The sequence below is a fragment of the Lichtheimia ornata genome, assembly GCF_029851405.1.
Source record: "Lichtheimia ornata isolate CBS 291.66 chromosome Unknown scaffold00011, whole genome shotgun sequence".
NCBI classification, from domain to species: Eukaryota; Fungi; Mucoromycota; class Mucoromycetes; order Mucorales; family Lichtheimiaceae; genus Lichtheimia; species Lichtheimia ornata.
The window spans coordinates 42578-66457 of NW_026695331.1; the positions used below are offsets into that span (position 1 = coordinate 42578).

The window sequence follows — 23880 nt, forward strand, 5'->3', positions numbered from 1 at the left end:
TCTTCCTTAGAGAGGATCGCCTAGCGATATACCAAATCATCATCATTCCCGGCATCAGATGGTCTAACTTGCCTGCTTTCTTATTTGTAGAGACGACGATTACGATGATCACCCCATCTACAACAATGACAATGATGACGACAACGAGATTCAAAAGGAAGCCTGCAAGATCCCATTCTTTTCAACTTGTGTATTTTTGGATGTTTGGTGTGACGGATGAGATTGACGACTGGTGACGAGTACGAGTACGAATATGAATGATGACGGAGGACGACTATGATGATGGTGGTGGCAATGTACAGTACCAAGATACAGTAGCTAGATGAAATAAAGCATTGTTTATTTATTACACGCTTGTTGGAGGTTGCTAGCTTGTGGATTACATACTATTGCTTCGAAGATGGAATAATAAAGGTGGTCCGGTTATCGGTCAAGCAAGAAGTACATGGCTTTTGTTATACAATAAGGAGGAGTGGGAAGTGGGATGAGCTTCAGAAGAGAAAAAGTGAAGCGGTCCCTCCATTGAGTTTCAGGATGAGTGACTCATTCAATATGTATATGTATCTTTTTACATATACAAATTGGTTTATGCAGCTCGACTTTCTTCTACATGCAAATGTGATGCATACCTTGACACACCCTCATTATTGGATACTGTTTACTTACGTACCTTCACAAAAGGCAATCATCATCATCATCATTTGTGTAGCAACCTGTCAAGGACAAGTCTGTGTAACCACCCCACGTGCCGTTTCACTCAGCTCTTCATCTTTCCGTTAATGCAGCCGACACCATCCACTAGGAAAAAGCAACTCCATCACGCTTACAGCATAGGTAAAACATAAAGGCGCCTGTATCTCCAAACTTTACAATGAAACATGTGGTTTTTATTAGAGCAATGGGCTCGGCTTGGCCAACAGCACCTTGTGTGAAAGTTTCACGTTCAATGTCGCAACCAGCCCAAAAAATATTTTTTGGTCGTCGTCGTCGAAGAGGTCGACCCCCAGATCCAGTTTGGCTGGTGGCGACATTGCGAAATCTGGGATCGCCCACGATGAACTTCATACTTTGACACAAGATTCCTTCGACCCCGACGAGCAGGTTGATCTATTAAAGAGCCCACGTTTGATTGTAAAGTTTGGAGATACAGGTACCTTTATGTTTTACATATGCTGTAAGCGTGATGGTATATGAAAGATGGTCTTTGTTCATTGTAAAGTAGTATCACTACAATAGAGCCAAAGATGCAGAAGGCGTGTTTGTGTAACTTGAGTCATTCAGCACAGGCGATGCATGATTCTTGTACACTATTTAGGAAGAGTTCAAAATGCCAGCTAATAACCTAGTCCTCCCATTCTCCATTGTTGCCCAATCCAATGCATACGAACGATTGTCCTGCTCCAGCCCGGCATGCCCATCATTGAACTTTCTTGATCCGATGAGATTTGACTGAAAAATGCTTAAACACAGAAACATCATCTAATATCAGAAGAATCAAATTGGTAAGTTATTTGTAAACTGCCGGCTCATAGCCCATTCCTTCCATTCATCTTTGTTGCCCAATCCAATGCATGTGAACGATTCTTCTGCTCCTGCTCATCCTTCCCATCATTCAAGTTTCTTGATCCGAGACGTTTTGACCGAGTTACACTCAAACAAAGAATTATCATTCTACATCAGCTCAACTCATTTTAATTTCCCCACTTCTTCCACTTTTAGCTTCTTCCCTCTTCCTCCCATTCTCAACTGTTGCCCCATTCAAGTACAATTACCACCTGTGAACGATTGTCCTGCTTCAACCCATCAATGTCGATCCCACAGCTATATTGATCCGAAAGTCTTTGACGAATGGCAAACCCATGGCGTGTGCACCCCACTACAACACACGAGCCTACTCTTGACAATCCACGTTCTCTTGTACACTCCTCTACCACGACCAATCGTAACAGCATTCATTGCAGCAGTTGCTATTAGCAAGGTCCTCACTCCATTCTCAAACAACGCTCACAACCTTGTCACTCTGCTACTCTTGTACACGACTCTGCCACGACCAAACGTAACAGCAATCGCTATTAGTAAAGTCTCTACTGCATTGTGTCAAGCTACTTGCAGCAACATGCCTTACAGCCTTGTTTACGTGCGACAGCATCAAGCCTTTGTATAGAAGCAGCTTTATTTACGTGTAGCGTGGATTATCGTCATCTCTTCATGTCACCACTGACAAAGTTTCTGCATTTGCATGCTAACCAAGGTATAAAGATGATGGGATGTCACAGTGGCAATCTTCTCACGTGTTTATCATGTAGCACAATGTCTCAAGCCATGGATGTTCAGCCTGAATACCGCAATGTTTATTTTGGGTATCAAGGTAACAAGAGGATGGTGTAATGTGTTGTCGAGGAATGGAAGAGGATTCATACTATGTTCATCGCGTAGTGAAGAAGGTGCACTTTGAATGATGCGACCTTATTCAGCGGGTGTTTGGAATGCACGAGGAGGCCATAGCATTGGATCACAGAGTACTCGACAAGATATTGGATGGCAAATGGAATGCTGCTTCGACATTCGATATTTCTACAACGTGTCGCATCACTGTTATGACATGTCGAAGATCATTCATACCGTTGACATCGAGACAAGTGTCACCTTTATTGCCTTTTCAAAATGAGCGCATGGAGATACGACAATTTGGTGGTGTTTATGGATGGTGATGGCAACTACGGTGATTCATTGTCTGATGGCTGCCATGGGTCCATTCAGGAGAACAAGAATGAGGACGACAAGAATGAACATCAGGAACCAATGCGAGACGAGTTTGGAAAAATGGGTTCACAGCAGCAACAATGAACACACAGTGATCAGCAATGGCCTTCAAGCTATCACCTGAAGATATGGATCATATACACCTCATCATTAGACAACACTCGGTGTCATTTCATTCCACTACCCAGCTTTTTATCATTCTCACCAGCAAGACACCAACACCTGCAAAGGAGCAAGCCTGTACTCATGACTTCCTTCCTGCTAACACATGAGATGCAACAAAATCCAGTACCATGGGGTGACTTTAGCAGCTAGCAACGGTACGATTGAAGCATGGCTTGTCAACGAAGTGAGGATCCATTGTTTACAATTTGTCTTCATCACTTGGCGGCGCAGTTACCCATTTTTGGATACGCCCTTATGCAACAGTATGCTTGGATGGATACAGCTACAAGGGATTCGGTTATGGTACTTCCATTCGCCAAGGTAAAAGGATGATTGTGTGGTTTATTGGAAAGAAGAAGTAACACATAACTAAACCATACATTTTTAGCATGGCTGATGTATTTGCACTGATGATGGGATGCAAGGATTATCCACGATTCATACGATGAACGACAGAGATGACTAAGGAAGCACTGCAGGATTGGGCGAGAAGGATATTTGGTGTGCCGCCTAGTAATGCTTGACAACCACTGATATGGAATATCGTTGTGGAAGGCACCTACAAGGAACATGGTTACAGTGTGCGCCAATATTATCAATGGGCGACAACAAGAAGCGACACCGGATGATCCTAGTATTGGATGACACTATTAGAAATAGATGATTCATTAGATAGCATTCAATGTTTTCTTCAATGAATGTTTTTGTGGGATGGAACTTGGAAACTTTACTGCATAGCTTCATTAGCAGTTATCGAATGATGTGAATCAATGGTTGCGTTTAGGATGGTAGTCATGATTTTGCTGTACGATGTTTATTACATGGAAAATGGAACCTATAGGTCATGTCAGTGTATGATTAGCATTTATACCATTGTTACCAACATGTTTGTCATGGGGGTTATGATTATGTCATACAGGACCGTTTATCTGCTGATGTTCATTATAGATGAACATGGTGAAGATTACTCATCAGTCAGTGGCACTTCACGTTAATCTATGAAAGTAATAAAGAAATGTGAATTGTATTGAAGCCTTATCTCGTGTGTCACCTAGTTGTGATACGCCAGATGATAAAATCGGAAGACAGCGGGCATCTCTTCCGAGATTTGATATGCGAGAACCCTTGCCATATAATCGTGCCAATACAATAAATTCGGGTCCTTCATAAATCAATCAGCTAATTGCATCAATATACAGTATATTTCTTGTTGGGTTCATGACAATCGAGATCACTCCTCGGTGTTCACACATAACATAGTAATTTTTTTGGGCTCAGGGGCCTTTATTGACACCTGAGTGTAGCACAACATGCTCTACAAAGACTGAAAATCGCCGCACGCTGCTTTTGAAGATGTGCATCCTTCCTTTTCACTTTTCGGTATGACATACGACACCGATGAATACACCAACCCCTACAAAGTATACACAGCCATAAGATACCCATAGGCTAAAATGATATTCACAAGTTTTATTTTAGATCAATATACAATTAGAGGAGGAGGAGGATGACAGCAACCGTAAAGAGGTTTTCGAAAAAGGACTGGATGCACTCTTAGACGATGAGCATTTTTTGCTGCTCTATGTGCCTAAAGAAGAAGGAGTCAAGATGCAAATCATACGACCGGCCACTAATCTATTCCATCGAAAATGCATGGTCAAAAGGATTAATGAAGCCAAACACATTCCTTCTTTTTACTACGCGCTATCACACCTTTGGGGCCTCTCTGAAGACAACCGGTACCACTGGAATGACATTAAGGAATACGTGGATGATGAAGATGGACAACCTGTCAAACCTGTTTCCATGCGACCTGAAAAACGAGATACATTACTAAGATTACTCAGGGATCATCCTGATAGCTATTGGTGGATTGACGTTTTGTGCGCACGCACCGATACACCCTTGGACATTATGGGCGACATCTATGCTTGTTGTCTTGAATGTATCGCCATGATTGATTGTGAACCGACACTGATACCACAACTTCGTGTCTTGAGGAGTGTCACAAAAAAGGTTGAGGAATTGTATCGCACAGCAGGAGGAAATCCCGTAACACGCAAGCAGATTTATGAAACCAAAGGACCCCAACTACTTGACCTCTTGGACACATTCTTTCAAAGACGATGGTGGCAACGTGTATGGACTTGGCAGGAGATGGCCCTACCTATGGGAGATGTGCGCTTTATGGCTGAGGCAGACACTCACCACCAGCCTCAAACCAACAGCACAATCACTTTGAATGAATTACTTGGGTTCAGTACAATGGTGTGCCTTATGAGGAGTCATGTTGTACACGGTACGTCGTATGGGGTGTAGTTGAATTATTATTAACACACAATGCTAACCAGTGGGTTAGGAGACGTGAGTGCAATGAAATCAGTAGCCCGTACAGTTGACTCAAGTCTCTACGAGATATCCCATGCGAGATCGTCAAACTTACTCCGTATCTCTGGAAGCAAGGATAGATTTGACAGCCTCATTTTCTCATTAATGTCATCCAGCCGACGCTGTTACGATCCTGCTGATTATGTTTATGGTGTGTTAGGGATGATGCAAATCAAGATCCCAAGGAAAACTGATGCGAATGAAGTTTGGATGCATTTGTTGCATGAGCTGGGTAATCATGGTGAGCTTTATATGCTTGGCTTCCGATGCATTGGCCGTGAACACGAAATCGATTTACGTAAAGCTAAAACTATCGGTGAAGTTTATTCCAAATTGTTTCAAGTCTATCATGCTTTTTAAGGTTACTATCTGAAGCAAAAAATACCCTTTATTAAATGACTGTGATCCACCACTGTTACAACTTTTGAAGGTAGCTCCCGTATCATCCTATCCATGACCAAATCCAAGTACTGCCCCTTCTTGCTCATCTTTGTATATGGAATGAGTCGGCTACTTCTTGATCCACATGTCCCTGAGTGCTTGTCCTTTGCCATCATCCCATCCATCTGTTGCCTATCACCATTCTTAAAAGTCATACCTGGTCGCCCTGATAAGATTGGAAAAGACCTTGTCTGCTGTCTGTAAAGGTGTACAATCCAAAAAGTATTCGCCTGCATCTTTTGTTGCCATGTTTTAGCACACGCTCTCAATAAACATATTTGCTGCCTTGCTCATGGGTTACCTTCCACCTTGGCCAATGACGGGTGTTGTTAGTGTTTTGAAGAATGAGGACGACAGTCGACGGTCTTCTTTTACGCCATAAAGGTCGTGTTGCCATCGTCAATTGTAGTGTATGCCCAACTCGATTCGTCGTAAGAGTGGTTGGAAGTGGTGACATGTTGGAATGGAGGGAGTGGAAAGAAGATAAGGCGGTGCCACTCTGCTCTGAACCACCCGCATTAATAGCATCATGCAAACCATCATTGTTGCCACAAGTCCGCTGTCCACCACCTTTCTTCTTTCCCTCCCACTCACTTTCACAATCAACCTCACGAAGCTCCATTTCCTCCCACCTTTGGCAATGAACCCCTCCTCAAGTGACGAATTGGTGCGTGATTGCGACACTATACTGGAGCATGGTGGTAAAGAAATACTTTGATATGTAGAGTGAAAGATCACGTGCTTATTGATATGTCTATTCTATAAGACGATGCATCAACGACCTTTGCTGATATCACCAACGAGATTCGTTCTACTGCCAATCACCTATTGCAGCTCTACAAGAAGCGTTCCCAGATGCACACCTTGCATGCCAAGTTCCAAGCAGCTTTACGTGATGCTCGTACCATGTGCCACCTTGACCCTCAATCTCCACTTGGCTATCTTGCTGTGGGCCATGTTTACCGAGAACAAGGGAAACAGCTAAAGGCTATTGACATTTACACCATTGGAATCAATGCAGCATCCACCGATGATCCTTTGTATCCATCACTCATTCAACAAAAGGATGCAGCCACCTTGCAACTAGAGCAATGCGTTGATTTCATCACCCAACTGCCATTTGAGGTTGTGAGTCGTTACATTGTGCCGATAATAATGCAGCATCAGCCATCATCCACATACAATCAATGGCCTTATCTTCATGTTTCCATGGCTTGGCGAGAACGATTGCTCCGGTCAGCACCGTTGCACTATGAATTGGATCAACCTTTGAACATGTACATGAGAGCAGCAGCTGAGAACCAGTTGGAGCAATTCAAGGATTATGTTGGTACCGTTACATTGTGTCGCTTTCCTGGTGGCAGTAGCAACAATGAAAATGCACAAGTATTTCCATGGGAGGCTGCGACATCACTCACACGATTGAATTTGTATGGTATGTAAGCGTGTACTTGATATGGCCAAAAAGAAAAGATGACTCACTGCACATACACATACTATAGTCGACATTGAGGATCCTCCTGAGGAGCCCAGCAATGTGCTACCCATACTGATGGCTGTTGGTGACAGGTTGACGCACTTGGAATTGAGTATCGGATATCAGCATGATATGGATTCACATACACTGCCTGTTCATCTCGAGTGGATCTTGGAACATGTGCCCCACCTTCGAATGCTATCCATGACTCGCTTCACTGCCAATGAGTGGACTTTAAGCAACACATACCCCAACTTGGTCTCCTTGTGCATTCATGATCCGCCTCATACAATGACGCATGCAGCGGTGATGCATGTCTTGGAACATTGTCCTTCCTTACGAGCTCTCACCTTGTTTCGATGTGAGCAAAGTCAATCATTGCGAGCCATCCATGAACATTGTCCGTTGATCAACTACCTTCGCTATGCCCCTTCACGTGGTCAATATGAAGACGATTATGAGGATTTTGATTCAATCAACATGGACTCCAGCACCACACCAGGATTATCCAAATTGGACCTTGTAGTCGATTATTCAATGTATGAGTTATCAGATGTGGTATCATTATTGCAGCAGCATCACACCACTTTGGAAAACATCAGCATGACGGTGGGTTTGGACATAGCAACAGCCTATGATGGAAGAGAGGATTTGGATATTCCTTTTTCAAACCTCAAATCATTGAGCTTCAATCACTGTGAACAATCATCATCCATGTATCATTGGATCATACATAATGCTCCCAATATCACAACTCTCGACCTTGCCGTGTCCAGCTTTGCCATTCCCTCCACTACCATGTTCAATCCGGCAACCTATCATCACCTCACCACATTCAGTATGTTTGTTGCCAAGGATGCCCATGTTCAATTCTTGGATCGCCTCATTTCACATCATATCGATCTTGATCACCAATCATCTCTCAAGCACCTTTCCCTTTTCTTTTCATCCGTCAACACAACATCACCAGCATCCATTCAGAAAATTGGAGACTTGACACAGCTCGATGCACTTTCAATCAGAGTATTCGACGACAGCTGGATCAACAGCAAGGATGCTTTCAATATCATGCTCGACAAGCTTGCATCACGCGACCATCCATTCTCATCTTTCTCATGGGAGGCACATGCAGACATGTTGACCTATGTATTATACCATCTACAGAGCATGAATCAAATCAGGGACTTGAAGCTGGGCCATGGATTGAATGAATTGAACGTACTGCAAGTTTTAAACTGCAAGCCGACAAAGTCACTCACAATGGAATACATGGATGACATTTCACAACACACCCTCGATATGCTCGATGAACGCTTCAAAAATATCACTCTCAACCTGACAGTAGTCGTAAATTAGCATTTCTCCTCCTTATCAGCTCATTTTGTCAAAAATAAAACTTGTATGCGTGGATGTTCTTTCTAAGCTATAGCTCGATAGCAGTAGTCATTGAAATAAATTACCCCGTGCCCATTGACATTGCTTGAGTATTGTGTTTATTGAAACCTCTGTCGAACGTCTCAAGTGCCAATAGCCATCTCCACAGCGACTCCACTACCCATTATCCAAGAGGTTACCAAGCAACGTCTTCTCAACAACACAATGATGAATCAGCTCGAGGATGATGAGGTTGATGTAGAAGAAACCTATGCTTCGTTCACTGACGGTATACCTTTTCGGTTTGATATGATTTCCAGGACAGTGACGAACGACTATAGATCGCTAGATTACCATCAGAGGTTCCAGTTATGCATTATGGTATATGCTTTAGTAGGTCGCAGCCTAAGATTTCGTGTTCTCTCTCCCATCTTTATTATCCCGTTCCATTCTTTTCATATCCAATACAAAAATCTCATGGATTAAGATCACCCTTGACTATCACCTACTGCTTCTATCCTTCCTTTTGCTTTGAAATGACGAAAAGTGATAAAAATGCATCGAAGCCAAAGTCGAACACCATTTCTAATCATTCCTACACATGCTCAGAATATCTCCAGGGTTGATAGGATATGCTTTGTGTGCTTCAATTAGCCCACAGAACTAGCAATTGAACAAGTATTACACATCTTCCATTTGGTTTGGAGCATGAGAGTCACGCTACTTGCACATATCATTTCCTTACTTGTAATGTGAAAAGGATTTATGTATAACAATGTAATATGGGAAATATATATACAAGGGTTGTTCATTCTACGTCAAAGAACTATAAAAGAACATCTTAGCCCAAGTTGCAATGTCCCCTATCACCCTCTGTTTTACCTCTGTTTGTTCGGTACGCAACCGCTCTTCCTCCATGGCTCTTTCCACACTACGTTCTAACATGGTATCGTCGTAAAGTGCATTTTGTTCCAGAACCTTGCGACATCCTGTCATTGGACACTCGACACGCCCGCGGCTTCTTCTTAATAATCCCATGATTGCATCCCTGCTGAAACTATGTCCACATAATTTGCTGTTTTTGATGTAAGTAAACCAGCAATATGAACCCCTCCCCCTCATGTACAAGTAAAACTCACCTTGTCACAGGATCATCAAGCCAGGTACCGGTCAAAGGACATTTCATAGAGCGTCGGCCCTGAGACACCAGTAAATCGTCATCATCATCAGCAGTTTCAACTTCGCCAGGTGCAACATAGGGAGGCATTGGTTCATCCGTTCCATGGTTTACATCCTGTATTTCGACAACCATTAGTAGTCCAACCCATGATGAATGCCAATAATAAACTTACCCAAATAGCTTGACGGAAGTCCTCGAACTTTCTGTTAGTGTAATACTTCTTTTTGGCAGACATGGCACGATATTTGGCTTGTTCACGTTGTAGGGATTGATTGTAGGCAGCCACTGGATCATTCTATTCCACCCCCCATCCTTATTAGACACACATTCATCATATCGTATGATCCACTTACAATCGCCTCGCCTCGATGAATACGGTTGGCTAATTGTTGAAAGATCATCTTTTGTGTCGCAAGCTCATGCTCGGCGTCAATGCAAACAGTAACACTCTCTAACAGCTTTTGTGCCTATCAAAGTTGCAATAGTCCAACATGAGCCACGTTTCTTGATAGCCCTCAATCCCTCCACGAGTGTCACCTCTTCAGATTCACCAAGTTGTTCCAAGTCGATGGCGATATCTGCTGCTTGTTGATAGCCTTTTTGGACGTGGTTGAGCACTGAGTCATTGTCGTTCGTGAAACCAGCAAATCGAGCAGCGTCAAATGTTGTCAACTTGTATTGTTGGAGCTGATCTTGTATAGATTGAGCTGTCTGGTCGACATCGAGATCGTCGTCTTCAGCGTTATTGAGATTCCTTGAAGCAACTGCCATTGTGGGAAGGGGACAAAGTAGTGGTGGAACGAGTGATCGCGCGCTTCTCTCCGCGTCCCAAAAATTCGCGTCCTTACCCAGCAACACGTACCCAGCGGATTCAGGATGTCAACTTTTAACTTTTGATCATGCATAGTTGTGGAACTGAAGAGACGACGTTCTTTATTGCACTACATTTGATAAATGAAATGATAGGAGGTAGCCACTGTATGCATTGTATTCATTACATAAAGAACAACAACATACAAAGAGGCAACGTGATTCGGTCAAATGGAAACAGGAGAGCATAGCACTTCACTGTCCCAAAGTTTTTCTTTTCGCTGCTTGGTAGTAAATAAGAACGATTGCTTTCTATAATCGTGCATGTCATTCACAAATCTCTCTCGGTGAGCCAACTTTAGATAGTGCTTCGATGGTTGTCGTTGTTCGTTTGGGTCTTCAGCTGCAGTCGGGATGAGCTCAATAAAGGGTGATAGTAAGGTTTGCAAAGGTGAATCATTGGCATCCATCTTATGATTCGACAACGTCGACTTTGATTCCACAAAGGTGAATCGGCTATAGATGATGCACCCCTCGATGTAGTAATTTGAATCGATGTATACATGGTATATCACAAGGGGTACTTAACACATGTCACCGAGAAAAGAGTCGCTGCTCAAAGGAATATCAATGGGTAAAGACCATGGAGAATGACAAGCAGCATACGTATATACCACATTGGATCCATTGAGGAGTGTGGCCATGTACAGTATCACAAAGACAACAATGAGCATGCTTGTAATAAGACAATGAAATAAGCCCACATAGATGATGACAAAGATCAATGCATGAGCATTCTTTATGCATGGAAGCCCACATTATCATCAACAATGAGACTTTAGATTGTGTATGCGGTAGACGAACAAGGGATGGGGCGATAATGTTGGGTGACAAGATGCTTTGCTTTTATGTGCTTGGGTGTGGGAATCGTTGTCCACGCAAGAAAAGGAGGTCATGAATGATTGAAACTGATAAAGTGATCAAGTATCTTACTTAAGTCGGAGGAGAAGCTGCAGCATAAACAGCTTATGTATGTACATACAACATTTGCCGCACAAAAAGGAGGCCACTACTTTAACGATAACGTCATTCAAGGTTTCCACCCGGCAATGCTTGCCATCACACCTCCGCATATACAACACGACTATTCCTTGCTTTCCATCTGCAAAGCTTTCTTGCTGATCGATGATTTCTGATAATGATTGCAATCGCATGTGATTTTTAATTGTCAAAAATGAACGCTCGGACCATCCAAATATAGTTTATTGGCAGCTGCAGATGCTCTGCAATAGCAGTAACAAGTGCGCCGTGTTGCGCATCATCTTTCAAGTAGTACATCATCTCATGTTTGTTTTATTCAAGCAGCTTCTCTTTTATTTGATAATGTGGAATGACTAAGGAGATGGAAGCATGAATGATGATATTACAATAGCGTGTTGAATTAATGACCGTGGGATGCATCATGAAGGTGAACAAGTCCATTGCTAATTGCATTATCTGCTGACATGTGATTTTTTTGAAGCGGCAGGTCAAAATGACATCTGCGAGTTGTAGGTGACACACATTCAATCAAACACGCTTCTTTCTTCTCCTCCCTTTCTCTCTCTCTCTCACACACACTCACACACAGACAAAGGCACACTTGACGCCAACCTTCACCAATGACGCAGCGTACCTTTTCCATCAATGTCACTTCCGACAATGTTCCTGGCGAGACACCTGTGCGTCGGTCCATTCTCGCTCCATCAGAGCTCATGAAGATCCCTGCTCAAGGTGTTGAAACTCTTTATGACGTCCTCGACTATGCTGCAACAACCTACAAGGAACGACATGGTTTTGGATATCGTATCCTTGAAAAGACATTCAATGAAGAGAAGGAGATCAAACGTAGCAACGGCAAAGTGGATATCAAGCAATGGACATACTATCAGTTGAGTGGATATCACTATTACAGCTACAACGAGGCTCGAGAGATGACCAAGATACTCGGTGCTGGATTATACAAATTGGGCATGAAAAAGGGTGATCGATTGCATTTGTTTGCTTCTACAAGGTAAGGATGGGATGATGGAATGTCCAAAGGATATGCGACTAACATTGACGACAGTGTCGAGTGGATGATGATGGCACATGGTAAGGAGTGAATATGGATGTTAAGGAGAAGGGAATAGTAGTAATGGGACTAACAGGATGATGTAGCTGCATTTTCCCAGGCAATTTCCATTGTTACAGCTTATGATACACTTGGCGCTGAAGGTCTTCAACATTCAATCAATGAAACAAAGAGCTCTGTGTGTTTCATTAATGGCGATCAGCTGAATGTCTTGGAGGAAATCTTACCTTCTTGTCCTACCATCACGCATATCATTTACCGTGGCGACGGCGACGCTTCCGTGGTGGAGCGTTTACTCTCCAACAAACAAGTTCAACATGTCCTTCCTTTCCAAGAATTGTTGGTTGTCGGCAAGGCCAATCTTGTGGATCCTGTCAAGCCAGCCAGCGAAGATATCTGTTGCATTATGTATACCAGTGGCAGTACCGGCAACCCTAAAGGTGTTGTCTTGACCCATGGCAATGTGGTAGCTGCAAGTAAAGTAACAAAAGGAGGATGGTAAAAACATGATATGGGATGGCTTACCTTTGTTTTATTCAAGTTGCCGGTGTTTGTCGTATGTTGCAGCATCTTGTTGAAGACAATGATACCATGATGGCTTACCTCCCTTTGGCACATGTCCTTGAATTCCTTGTGGAGAATCTTTGTATCTTTTTGGGTCTTACTCTTGGCTATGGCACTATCAAGACATTGACAGATGCTTCGGTGCGAAACTGCAACGGTGATTTGATGGAGTTTGGTCCCACTATTATGACAGGCGTACCTCAAGTGTGGGAAACCATTCGCAAGACCATTCTTGGCAAAGTGGCTCAGCGAGGTCCACGTATTGAATCCGTATTCCAAGGTGCTTTGAACCTTAAGGAGTATCTTCAGAGCATGGGTTTACCTACCGGCTTTTTGGATCGCATTATCTTCAAGAATGTCAAACAACAACTCGGCGGTCGACTACGTTATGGCTTATCAGGTGGTGCACCACTCTCTTCTGAAACACAACAATTCTTATCCTTATCTTTGGCACCTATCATCTGTGGATACGGCATGACTGAAAGGTACGTTTTCATTGATTTCCTTTTTGGATAGATCAATTAGCTCACTCTCATTTTATTTATAGCTGCGGGTATGTGGAACTTGAGAAGAGGAAAACAGCGGGAAAAGGAGACTAATGGTCGATGGTAATAGTATGTGTGCTGTGATGGCTCCGGAGCAATTTGCTTTAGGCGAAGTGGGTGCACCTGTACCATGCGTTGAGGTGAAGCTGGTTGATGTGCCTGAGCTTGGTTACCTAAGCAGCAACAAGGATCGTCCACAAGGTGAAATTTGGATTCGTGGCCCATCTGTCACTTCCGGTTACTACAACCAAGAGGAACTTACAAAGGAAACCATTACGTCTGATGGCTGGCTCAAGACGGGTGATATCGGTGAATGGAATGCTACTGGTACCATTACTATCATTGATCGCAAAAAGAACCTCGTAAAGTTGAGCAATGGCGAATACATTGCCTTGGAAAAAGCCGAAAGTATCTACAAGACTTGCGTTATTGTGGAGAACATGTGCATGTACGTGGATCCCTTATACCCCAAACCCGTGGGTCTCGTCGTGCCTGTGGAAAAGTCCCTTCGATCGTTGGCAGCCAACAATGGTATCCATGTTGAGGATTGGGAGCAATTATGTGCCGATCGTCGAGTACGTAAACTCGTTCTGGATATGCTGCATACCCAAGCAAAACAATCAGGACTCAAGGGTGCCGAACTTATGCACGACATTTGGCTTTGCAAGGATCTTTGGACAACAGAGATGGTAATGATAAGGGAGATTGGCTTTTGGGATTAGTAGGATACTAACCTTCAGCAACCAGGGCTTGTTGACTCCAGCACAAAAGATCAAGCGAAAGGAAATCAGCGAGACCTATGCCAAAGAATTGAAGGACATGTAAGTGATTCAACTACGCATTGATGGACAAGAGATTTACAGTAATCACATCATAGGATTTCATCACAAAAGCAATGAGCTAGATGCCCTGCATGATCATTTCCCCCTTTAATATCAATTGCGTCGAACTCAATGTATAAGCATTCTCCAATCTACCATTTTAAGTGCATTCATGACTCTTGTGCAGTGATACGATGATAAGGAGGGAATAACTGGGTTTGGGGTATGGTTTATAGGCTCATGGACGAAAGCCAAGTAGAAAGGGATGATGCCTCTTTTTCATTCAACATTGCTTTCATGGGTCACAATAAAGACAACAACGACAACATACAGCTGAATTGCAATCATAAACAACTCTGCCCTGACAAACTTTTATGTTCAACACTTGAGCGACACGTTCATATGAAATCACCTCAATGTGCTTTATGTTAGGCTTTTATTACAATACATAGGAATCTCGTATGTATATGTATAGCTATTGAGAGATCGACAAAAAAGTAGGTTATATGTTAATTGCACGTGGCTGATGACATTTGGTCCGTGCAGCTGGGATCGGAAAAAGGGGTTGATGGAAGATGTGTCGGTGGTGAAAGGGCAAGCAGTGACAAGTGACGTCTGTCAGCTCAGCCGCCCCCGCCGTAACAAAAATTTTCGCGCTGTTGGCAACCGCTTGATCCTTCTTTTTCGCTTTAACAAACATGTCTGCCGCTGCCGCTACTGTGAGTGTCCACTTTTATCATAACTTGAATCGACAAACGCTAACATGTTCTTGTTGATAATCAATAGACTAAGCCCGGATTGGAGGAACAGCCCCAGGTCAAGTAAGTAGCTCTTGTCATGTCGACTCATCAAGTGCCCATTGGGAACAAGCTTTGCTCATGTCATTTGCGCGTTAATAGGATCCACCGCATTCGTATCACCTTGACCTCCCGCAACGTCAAGAACCTCGAGAAGGGTATGTGTTGATTGGATTGGTCTACCTAGGGTTGCCATGGCTTCAAGAAGCGTGTGTGTGTGTGTGTGTGTGTGTCACGATCACCAGATTTGGTATTAACCATGTACCTCGATACAATAGTCTCTGCTGATCTCATCCAACGTGCTAAGGACAAGCAGCTCAAGGTCAAGGGTCCCGTTCGTCTCCCTACCAAGGTCCTCCGCATCACCACCCGTAAGTCTCCCTGTGGTAACGGTTCCGAAACCTTCGACAAGTTCGAGATGAGAATCCACAAGCGTTTGATCGACTTGCACTCCCCCTCTGAGATCGTCAAGCAAATCACTTCCATCTCCATTGAGCCTGGTGTCGAGGTAAGGATATCATTAAACAAGTTGTGAATGTAAAATGATGGGATGGCTGACATGAATCAAAAATTTTTTCTCTTTCAGGTCGAAGTTACCATTGCTTAAATGTCCCCATTCCCCATTCATCATCCGCCTTTAAACGGACAGGGAGAATAAATTGACCTTAAAAGTATTCACTTCATTTTCTTTTACAACGTTGTGTTTCATCTTTGGTTGGGTGATCTAGTTGAATCATTTGGACATGTAATGTTGGATACACAAAAGGATGCTGCAATCGATCCAGGTTTGACACGTATCCATGGAAACCGATATTATAGTCGCCCTAGTGCACTTGATAATGTAGCAGCCACACAACATCAGAAGGAATAAACCTTGTTACTACCTTTGATATCCCTTGGATCTTTTGAAGCTCGCGCACATGCTAGAGGATGTATGCTTGATGTGCATATGATGGTGACTCTTTGTTTTTGTAACAGCTTTTATTATTGTACACGATTTTGATAAGCTTGTATATGTTGTTTGGGGGGGTGAAGACATCATCGCATCCAGTACGATCAAGTTGTATGTAACATAATAAGGTATTAATAAAACGGCGGGTGGAAGAAAAAGGAAGATGGATGGTATGTGTGTGTGAATAGATGGAGTATAAAGGATGGTTTAGGCCTTCTCGTCAAAGTTGGCTTCGATCTTGGTAGATTTACCGCCGGCGGCTGCTTCGACTTCGGCACGCTTTTGTTCGATATCTTCCTTGTGAGCAGCCAAATAAGCATCATAGTCGAGGTTGGTGACAATGATAGGACCATGGAAGATGACTTCCATTTCCTCCAAACTAAGTCCCTTAGGCTCTGGAGCAAAGAGAATGATCCATGCCAACATGATCAAGCCGATAACGCCATAGAGGATATAGGTGCCATATGTGATCTTATCCATGAGAATGGGTGTTACTTGACCAACAAGGATATTGGCACACCACAAAAGAGCTGAGGCAAAGGCAAAACCCTTGGAACGGATACGTAATGGGAAGATTTCGGCAATATAGATCCATGCAACAGGTGCCCAGGTTGTACCATAGAACGCAACGAAGATGAAAATGAAGGCTATAACCGCATTGGCCGCTTCTGGGTGTTCAGACATATTAATCACATGAGAGAGGTCTGCCTCGGACCATTCGACATAGCCACATCCACCATACAAGCCAGCCATGATAAAGAAGCCACAGCACATGCCAACCGAACCAATAATCATGAGTTTGACACGACCAAGCTTGTCGACCAACCACATGCCAGGAATACAAAAGATGACCATGACAATGTAATCGATACCGTTGGCAAGTAAAGATAAGTCACCCTTGAGACCTGCTTGCTTGAACATCAAAGGAGCATAATACTATATCAATTGTGAATGAGAACATGGCATTTTACAAGGGCTGTTATAATCATCGCATCATACCATAATCACGTTGGCACCAGTGAGTTGTTGAAATACTGCAATGGAACATCCAACCCAGAGAACACGACTATTCTTGCGATCCTTGAGCATTTGCCAGTAGTTGTCCACTGCCACGTTGTTTTCAAGCTCAACGTTATCCTTGATTTCTTGTAATTCATGCAACACGTAGGGATGGTTGAGATCGCCTTTGCCATGGATTCTTGCAAGGACTCGGTGTGCTTCATCAATACGGCCTTTTTCTACCAACCAACGTGGTGATCGAGGCAAAATGAAAGGTGCAAGAGCGAGAACAATGGCGGGAGCAATTTGTACAAGGTAAGGAGTACGCCATGACCAATCGCTCAAGAGGTAATTGGTACCAAAGCCTAGCCAACCGGAAACAAGCATACCGGTATCGATCATGAATTGTTGGAAGCCGACCAAACGACCACGAATTTCTTTGGGTGCCAATTCAGCATTATACATAGGTGCTGCAAACATTCGTGTGAGTAAAAAAAATAGGTACGTAGCACTTTGTATTACTTACAAAGGAAAGAGCAGGCACCAACAGAGAGACCCGAAATGAAACGACCCACCAATTGCATGGCAATATGGACTGATGCTGTTTGAAGGACACCACCCACAATAAACAATAATGCAGAAAGTGTAATGCTATCACGACGACCCCATCGATCAGACATCCAACCAGCAATTAAGCATCCAAAAACGGCACCACAGGCCATGAGAGAGTTAAGAGCGCCCTGTGCAACAAGTCGTATTAGATGATGTGGATCTGCATATCTTATTTCGCATTCCGATATAGATGTATACCTTGATGCCGGGAGTCAAGGGTGCAAAGTATTGTTGAAAAGGTTCCATTTCAATCACACTGCTGGTGACACCAAAGTCATCTATGTATGTTGGAAGTTGAGTGAGCCCCATTGTACGTTATGATAATCATCATCAAGATTCGCTTACAGCCGAAAAGGAAACCACCAAGAGCAGCAAAAGCAGTGTTTCTGGAAAAGGAGAAAAAAGTGTGCGTGTGAGCATGTAACGATGACAAGGTGATGAGAAATGGAGAGAAAAGGAAAAATGTGGCCAAGAGAGGCAACAAGGGGTATTTACATGTAAATGATGGCACCTGCTTCCGATTTTATGTTAGGGTCACTAGGCCCTTGTTTGACAGCGATGACTGGAGCCATTGATGGATTTACAAGACAATGTGGAGAAGAGCTTAACCCCAGGTCGCCCGCTTTTTATATTTATGGGATCTTCGGTTTTTCCATTGCTCCGTCCATGAATGATCTTGCCAGAAACAATCATAAATTGTGTTGCATTGCGGGGTGGGATGACGCGCGGGGGTGGTGGTGGAGATGGATACACACACACACCCACACATCGTGATCTTGCCTTGATGGGCGTGTGTATTTTCTTCACACAAGCCGCGGGTTCACATGTGCGCTTCAACGCTCGGATTATTTGACCTCTTTTGGTTTTGCTTTTCCCCATTTGTAGACTCTCAAAGGAATCAGGAAAATATAACCATTTGCTGCTTATAGCGAAAGGAAAAGGGACAAGGCCTTGTCACCACACACACAGAATGTCAACGAGCATGTCTCCTTCCCCCACACAATCAAGTTCATTGGGTTTAATGTGGGGCCCCTCATATCCTTGGAGTCGACGAATGAATGATGAGCGGTGATATATACCAAAGTGGATGATGAGCCTTTGGAACAAGTGGAAAAATTATCGATTGGCTGGTTATTCGCCGTCAACTTTGATTTCGGGAGGCACCCGCTATTGGTGAACGCCAAGAGGGTTACCTATATGACGTCGAAAGTAATTCACTTTCGATTTACACCTTTGCAATGAAAACGTCAAAGCATCCATAAGAGATCATCCTAATACAATGCTACATTGGTTGTTAATGCTACTACATACGCTAAATTCAAAAACACATGCTGACAGATTTAACTTTTTCCCAGTCATTGCTTTGTGCTTGTGCTTTGTGGTCGCACATACATCATCAGATTTGGTTTGTTTTCAGAAACATTCAAATGGAGTAAGGTCAACGCATTACAAGTTGTATTATGTAACCATGTTTCGTGCAACGGTTCTCTCTGTTCCTTGTTAACCAAGCTCACTTTGGGTCACCATGATTGATACGAGGGAAAATTTACCCAATTCGACCTTTGTGCGTTTGACCCGATATATAACATCACCCTTGTGTACAAGGAGCATGGTATTTAATTGGGCACACAAGTGACAAGCATAGCAATGATCGGTAGAAATGAGTGAGCATCAAGCTGAGCGCCATCTTCATTCGTGTGAAAATCCATCATACCATGTCCTTTTTAGAGTTAATGCGCCGGTCGAATCATAGATCAGTGCTCTTTCCATAATACCAACGCGAGAAGGGGCGTATAGATCACAATCGATTCTTTTGCTGAGTGATTTATCCGCTAGGGCCAACGCACGTATGTATTGTCATTCATGGGTAAGGCACTATTGGTATCCTGGATACGAACATGTCGACCTGGCAACCTGCCTGAAAATAGTATGCCATTCTTCTTATCTATGAACCTATGAAAACTCGGCTTGGCTTCACTTTCTGCATAAGGGGATATGTACTGGACGACGAAACATTCGGTATCCAAGGACAGCACCTGTTCCTGAAAATCAAGCAACGGTAGCGATGTTCCATTGAGAGCATTCGATGTTTCCAAAACAAGCGCTTTGTAATCTAAAGGCGTGGCTATGTTCATTCGTTCATCAAGTTTCAGAGAAGGATCATTCGATGACGATGATTGATAAGGTGTGTGTGCTACGCCTAATACGCATGAGCCATGTTGACAAATACAATACACATCCCACTAATCGGATCATCACATCACATTGCCCATGCCTATTAAGTAAAGAGAATTCATCTGCTCAACTTTATATATACAAAAATGATAGAGGGATAGAGAAACAGAGATGAATAACAAAGCGATGGAAAGGATGAAGAGAGGAGATTAGTACGTGAAGGAAGGAAGGAGAGAGAGAGAGAGAGAGAGAGAGGTAGGGTATAGCTTATTCTAATTTATCAAGATGGTCAAGTCGAGTAAGCACAATGTTCTTGCTAGTCTCTTCAATCTCGCCTGCCAAAAATACTTCATCCAGGATGGCATACACCTATCAAATCCTCCAATCAATATCCCATCCTTTGTCCACCACCTGTGCAACCTATTCAAACAGCCTACTTACCTTGTAGAAATTAAAGACCAAATCCAATTCGCAAACGTTACCAAAGAATGCATCCAAAACCTCGACGAAAAAGTGGATTGCTTCGAGATAGGCCAATTCGTTGTCATTGGTATCCACGCATACGCAAAAGAACAAGCCAGCATAACGACGATACACGATCTTGTAGTTACGATACTATCCACCATACCATCTTAGCATGAATATCAATACCATGCCCTCTTTTATCTTTACCTCGATAAAGTTGCTTTGGTGCTTCTGATCTCTCGGTGCAATTAAGCGGTGGACTTCGCCCTTGAGCTTGACCTTCTCGTCATCTTCAAATGGCACATACCACTTTGCTAGTCTTGTTTTGCCCTGACGATTCTGTACGAGGATGAAGCGAATCTATTACCGTGTGCTGATTAGATACTGTATGTGAACCCGTTGTATTCAATGCTGTACCATTGTGGTCGATTGAGAGGAGCGTCAAACGTTGGATGATGGAAATGAGTGGATGGGTGGGTTTTGAGGTGTGTAGGTGGTGGGGTTGTAGAGAGGTTATGTGTATGTTTTAATCAGCGCGGTTCGCCATTTCCTGCGATCCTCGTGGCACCTGACCTTAAACAGTGGATGATCATCAAAGATGTTTGCATAGCATAGATACGAACACCCAACCACCCATTCTTCCATTATAAAAGTATGATTGTTTTTCTGAAAAGTGCTTCATCACATTTATTCATCGTCATTCTCAACTACTACTACTGCTACTAGCTAACAACATGAAGAATAAAAAGGAAAAAAAGTAACACTTACTCAGTTTTTTTAGAGTGGGTTGCCTGCAACCACCGAATATAAAGGAAAAGAAAGGGTTAAAATAGAATGTGTGTGATGTGCACTTACTCAGTTTTTTTGTGTGGGTTATCTGCAACCACGACGCAAGGCGTTGATGTTTAAACAATGGGCCATTTGGGTTGACCACGGAAGCCGGCACGGTTATACAAGGCATCGGCATGGCGTCTTGCTTCGCTTCGAATTTCTTCTTCATTCATCGTCAAGAGCTCGCCCTTTTCGACCACCACACGACCATCGATAACGACCGTTTCAACGTTTTGTCCAATGGCAGCATACACAAGCGTCGAAATTGGGTTGGGGTTGGGGTTGGTGTGAAGTTTGCTTTCAAAATCAAGGACAACAAAGTCAGCCTTCTTGCCAGGTTCCAAGGAGCCAATCTCATGTTCCAAGCCAAGAGCCTTGGCGCCATTGATAGTAGCCATCTCGAGAACGGTTTCGGCAGGCATGGTCACGGGATCACAAGACACGGCCTTGTGGATAAGTGCAGCCAACTTCATTTCTTGAATCAAATCATAGCAATTGTTGCTTGGACCACCATCACAACCAAGACCCACATTGACACCAGCTTCAATCATACGTGGGATGGGAGCCACACCCGAAGCAAGCTTGCTGTTGGAGGAAGGGTTGTGCGACACATGAGTGCCCGTTTCAGCCAACATCTTGATATCGACATCGTCAAGCCAAACCATGTGCACAAGAACGGATTGATCACCAAGTAAACCAACATGTTGAGCGAATTCACAAGGGCGCATGTTATGGTTCTCGCGATAATGGACTTGATCAGCTTGCACTTCGGCACAATGCATGGTGATACGGATACCACGTTCACGCGACAATTGGGTCATTTCCTTGAGCAAATCCACGCTGATACCTGGAGGCGTGCGTGCACCAAACCAAACATCTAATAATCACAAGCCAATATCAGTAAAAGGAGTAGCGAAGGAAGGGATGCATCATGATAATACACTTACGAATACGATCATTGGCCTTGCCATGCCATTTCTCATGCATCTTGAGGACGCCCAACAAGCTCTGTTCACGTGTTTCGATCAAGCCAGGGTGCATGGTAAGTGCATTTTGGGAAGCGTATTTGCCAACGTCCATGACGATCTTGCCGATGCAGCCACGAATTCCGGATTCTTCAACGGCTTTGGCAATGCCATCGAACCCATACCGGTCCGCGCACATTGCTTCAAGGAAGGCTGTCGTACCAGACTTGAGCATTTCTGCAATACAAAGACGAGCGCTTGCATAGGTTTCCTCGTGAGTCATTTGGCCTTGCAACACCCAAATGGTTTCGCACAGCCACTGGATAAGCTCACAGTCATCACCAGAGCCACGGATCAAGCATTGGGCCAAATGCACATGCGTATCCACGAGGCCGGGGATCACCAACTTGTTCTCCAAATCATAGGTAGGTTCATCAGGGAAGGCCTTCTTGAGATCAACGGTCTTGCCCACTTGCTTGATACGGTTGCCTTCCACCATGATAGCACCATCCTTGATGATCTCACGGCGAGCATTCACCGTAGCAATTGTTCCATTGATATAAAGCATCTTGTTGTTGTTTTTTCCAAACGTGTGAAAGAAAAAAAGAAAGGATAATTTTCTTCGAGTGGACTGGTTGGGGGGTTCTTTATATTCTTTCTTGACAACAAGCTCAGCTGCTCCGACTGGGAAAAAGTGATCGGTAATGGGGAAAGCTTATCAGTAAGCTAACAATGTTTGGTTTGGTATGATAAGCTGAGATTGTATGTCGAAACATCCCATCATCATCATGCAATGGGGCCCGTGAATATCCACTTTGAAAGTGTCAACGAAGGTATTTAGCTCTAAAGATGACGCATAAAAGTCAAGTATAGCTGTTAGGATGCGTATCGTCTTGGGAAAGCATGATCCTGCTGATGGGTCAGCGTTAATATCAACGTCTATATGATGGGAAAGATAGCTCCTTGGCAGGAAGAATAGTCTTTAGCACCTCGAGAACGTGTAGTACTAGTACCTTGCCCCATGTCAAATGTACCGTCATTAGGGTGGGAAAGTCATGAGCATATTAGGCTGATCCCACTTTTGTTCAAGGGGGGATACGTTACTCGTCTATGTATTGGTGGATGAGAACAATTCCCATCTCCCTTAAAATGTTGTTGGATATAGACATTGTTGAAAAGATACACACATCCACTTGACGGATCTGGTGACTTTGAGCCAAAAGGGGATACACCCATGATGAAGTAGTACATTTATCGAATGATAGAACCACAAAGAAAGGGAACAATGAAAAAAGGGGTCAAGGAATTGGTATCGTAGTAGCTCAAAGACAATGACTTCTTGGATTACTACCATGCATCAGAAACAAACGACATGAATTTTTATTGGATGTCCATTTTCTCTACTGTGATTCCTATTCGTCTTTTTCTTTTTCGAGAATCTTT

The 23880-nt window shown here is 43.4% G+C and overlaps 8 protein-coding genes across 8 annotated transcripts; 4 read left to right on the top strand and 4 right to left on the bottom strand.

Moving 5' to 3' along the window:
- Positions 1-4310: 4310 nt before the first annotated feature.
- On the top strand, positions 4311-5676 carry O0I10_003359 (uncharacterized protein; the record flags this gene model as incomplete). Its single annotated transcript, XM_058483430.1, has 3 exons — positions 4311-4349; positions 4408-5227; positions 5288-5676. 3 exons carry the CDS (start codon positions 4311-4313, stop codon positions 5674-5676), a joined length of 1248 nt encoding a protein of 415 aa, XP_058345629.1.
- A 721-nt stretch (positions 5677-6397) lies between these two features.
- On the top strand, positions 6398-8590 carry O0I10_003360 (uncharacterized protein; the record flags this gene model as incomplete). Its single annotated transcript, XM_058483431.1, has 3 exons — positions 6398-6458; positions 6524-7192; positions 7260-8590. 3 exons carry the CDS (start codon positions 6398-6400, stop codon positions 8588-8590), a joined length of 2061 nt encoding a protein of 686 aa, XP_058345630.1.
- Positions 8591-9416: 826 nt separating this feature from the next.
- Positions 9417-10559, bottom strand: O0I10_003361 (uncharacterized protein; the record flags this gene model as incomplete). The annotated part of the gene is made up of 6 exons (XM_058483432.1): positions 9417-9434; positions 9491-9683; positions 9748-9902; positions 9961-10083; positions 10142-10255; positions 10326-10559. 6 exons carry the CDS (start codon positions 10557-10559, stop codon positions 9417-9419), a joined length of 837 nt encoding a protein of 278 aa, XP_058345631.1.
- A 1700-nt stretch (positions 10560-12259) lies between these two features.
- On the top strand, positions 12260-14719 carry O0I10_003362 (uncharacterized protein; the record flags this gene model as incomplete). Its single annotated transcript, XM_058483433.1, has 8 exons — positions 12260-12651; positions 12706-12731; positions 12798-13187; positions 13253-13760; positions 13823-13828; positions 13891-14509; positions 14568-14641; positions 14698-14719. The coding sequence occupies 8 exons, from the start codon at positions 12260-12262 to the stop codon at positions 14717-14719; spliced, it is 2037 nt and encodes a 678-aa protein (XP_058345632.1).
- Positions 14720-15339: 620 nt separating this feature from the next.
- On the top strand, positions 15340-16045 carry O0I10_003363 (40S ribosomal protein S20; the record flags this gene model as incomplete). The annotated part of the gene is made up of 5 exons (XM_058483434.1): positions 15340-15360; positions 15428-15462; positions 15541-15596; positions 15717-15946; positions 16025-16045. 5 exons carry the CDS (start codon positions 15340-15342, stop codon positions 16043-16045), a joined length of 363 nt encoding a protein of 120 aa, XP_058345633.1.
- Positions 16046-16597: 552 nt separating this feature from the next.
- On the bottom strand, positions 16598-18573 carry O0I10_003364 (uncharacterized protein; the record flags this gene model as incomplete). Its single annotated transcript, XM_058483435.1, has 6 exons — positions 16598-17326; positions 17390-17859; positions 17916-18129; positions 18200-18279; positions 18347-18387; positions 18497-18573. The coding sequence occupies 6 exons, from the start codon at positions 18571-18573 to the stop codon at positions 16598-16600; spliced, it is 1611 nt and encodes a 536-aa protein (XP_058345634.1).
- Positions 18574-20443: 1870 nt separating this feature from the next.
- On the bottom strand, positions 20444-21061 carry O0I10_003365 (AP-2 complex subunit sigma; the record flags this gene model as incomplete). The annotated part of the gene is made up of 4 exons (XM_058483436.1): positions 20444-20545; positions 20618-20791; positions 20849-21001; positions 21059-21061. 4 exons carry the CDS (start codon positions 21059-21061, stop codon positions 20444-20446), a joined length of 432 nt encoding a protein of 143 aa, XP_058345635.1.
- A 485-nt stretch (positions 21062-21546) lies between these two features.
- On the bottom strand, positions 21547-23005 carry O0I10_003366 (uncharacterized protein; the record flags this gene model as incomplete). The annotated part of the gene is made up of 2 exons (XM_058483437.1): positions 21547-22349; positions 22420-23005. 2 exons carry the CDS (start codon positions 23003-23005, stop codon positions 21547-21549), a joined length of 1389 nt encoding a protein of 462 aa, XP_058345636.1.
- Positions 23006-23880: the final 875 nt, after the last annotated feature.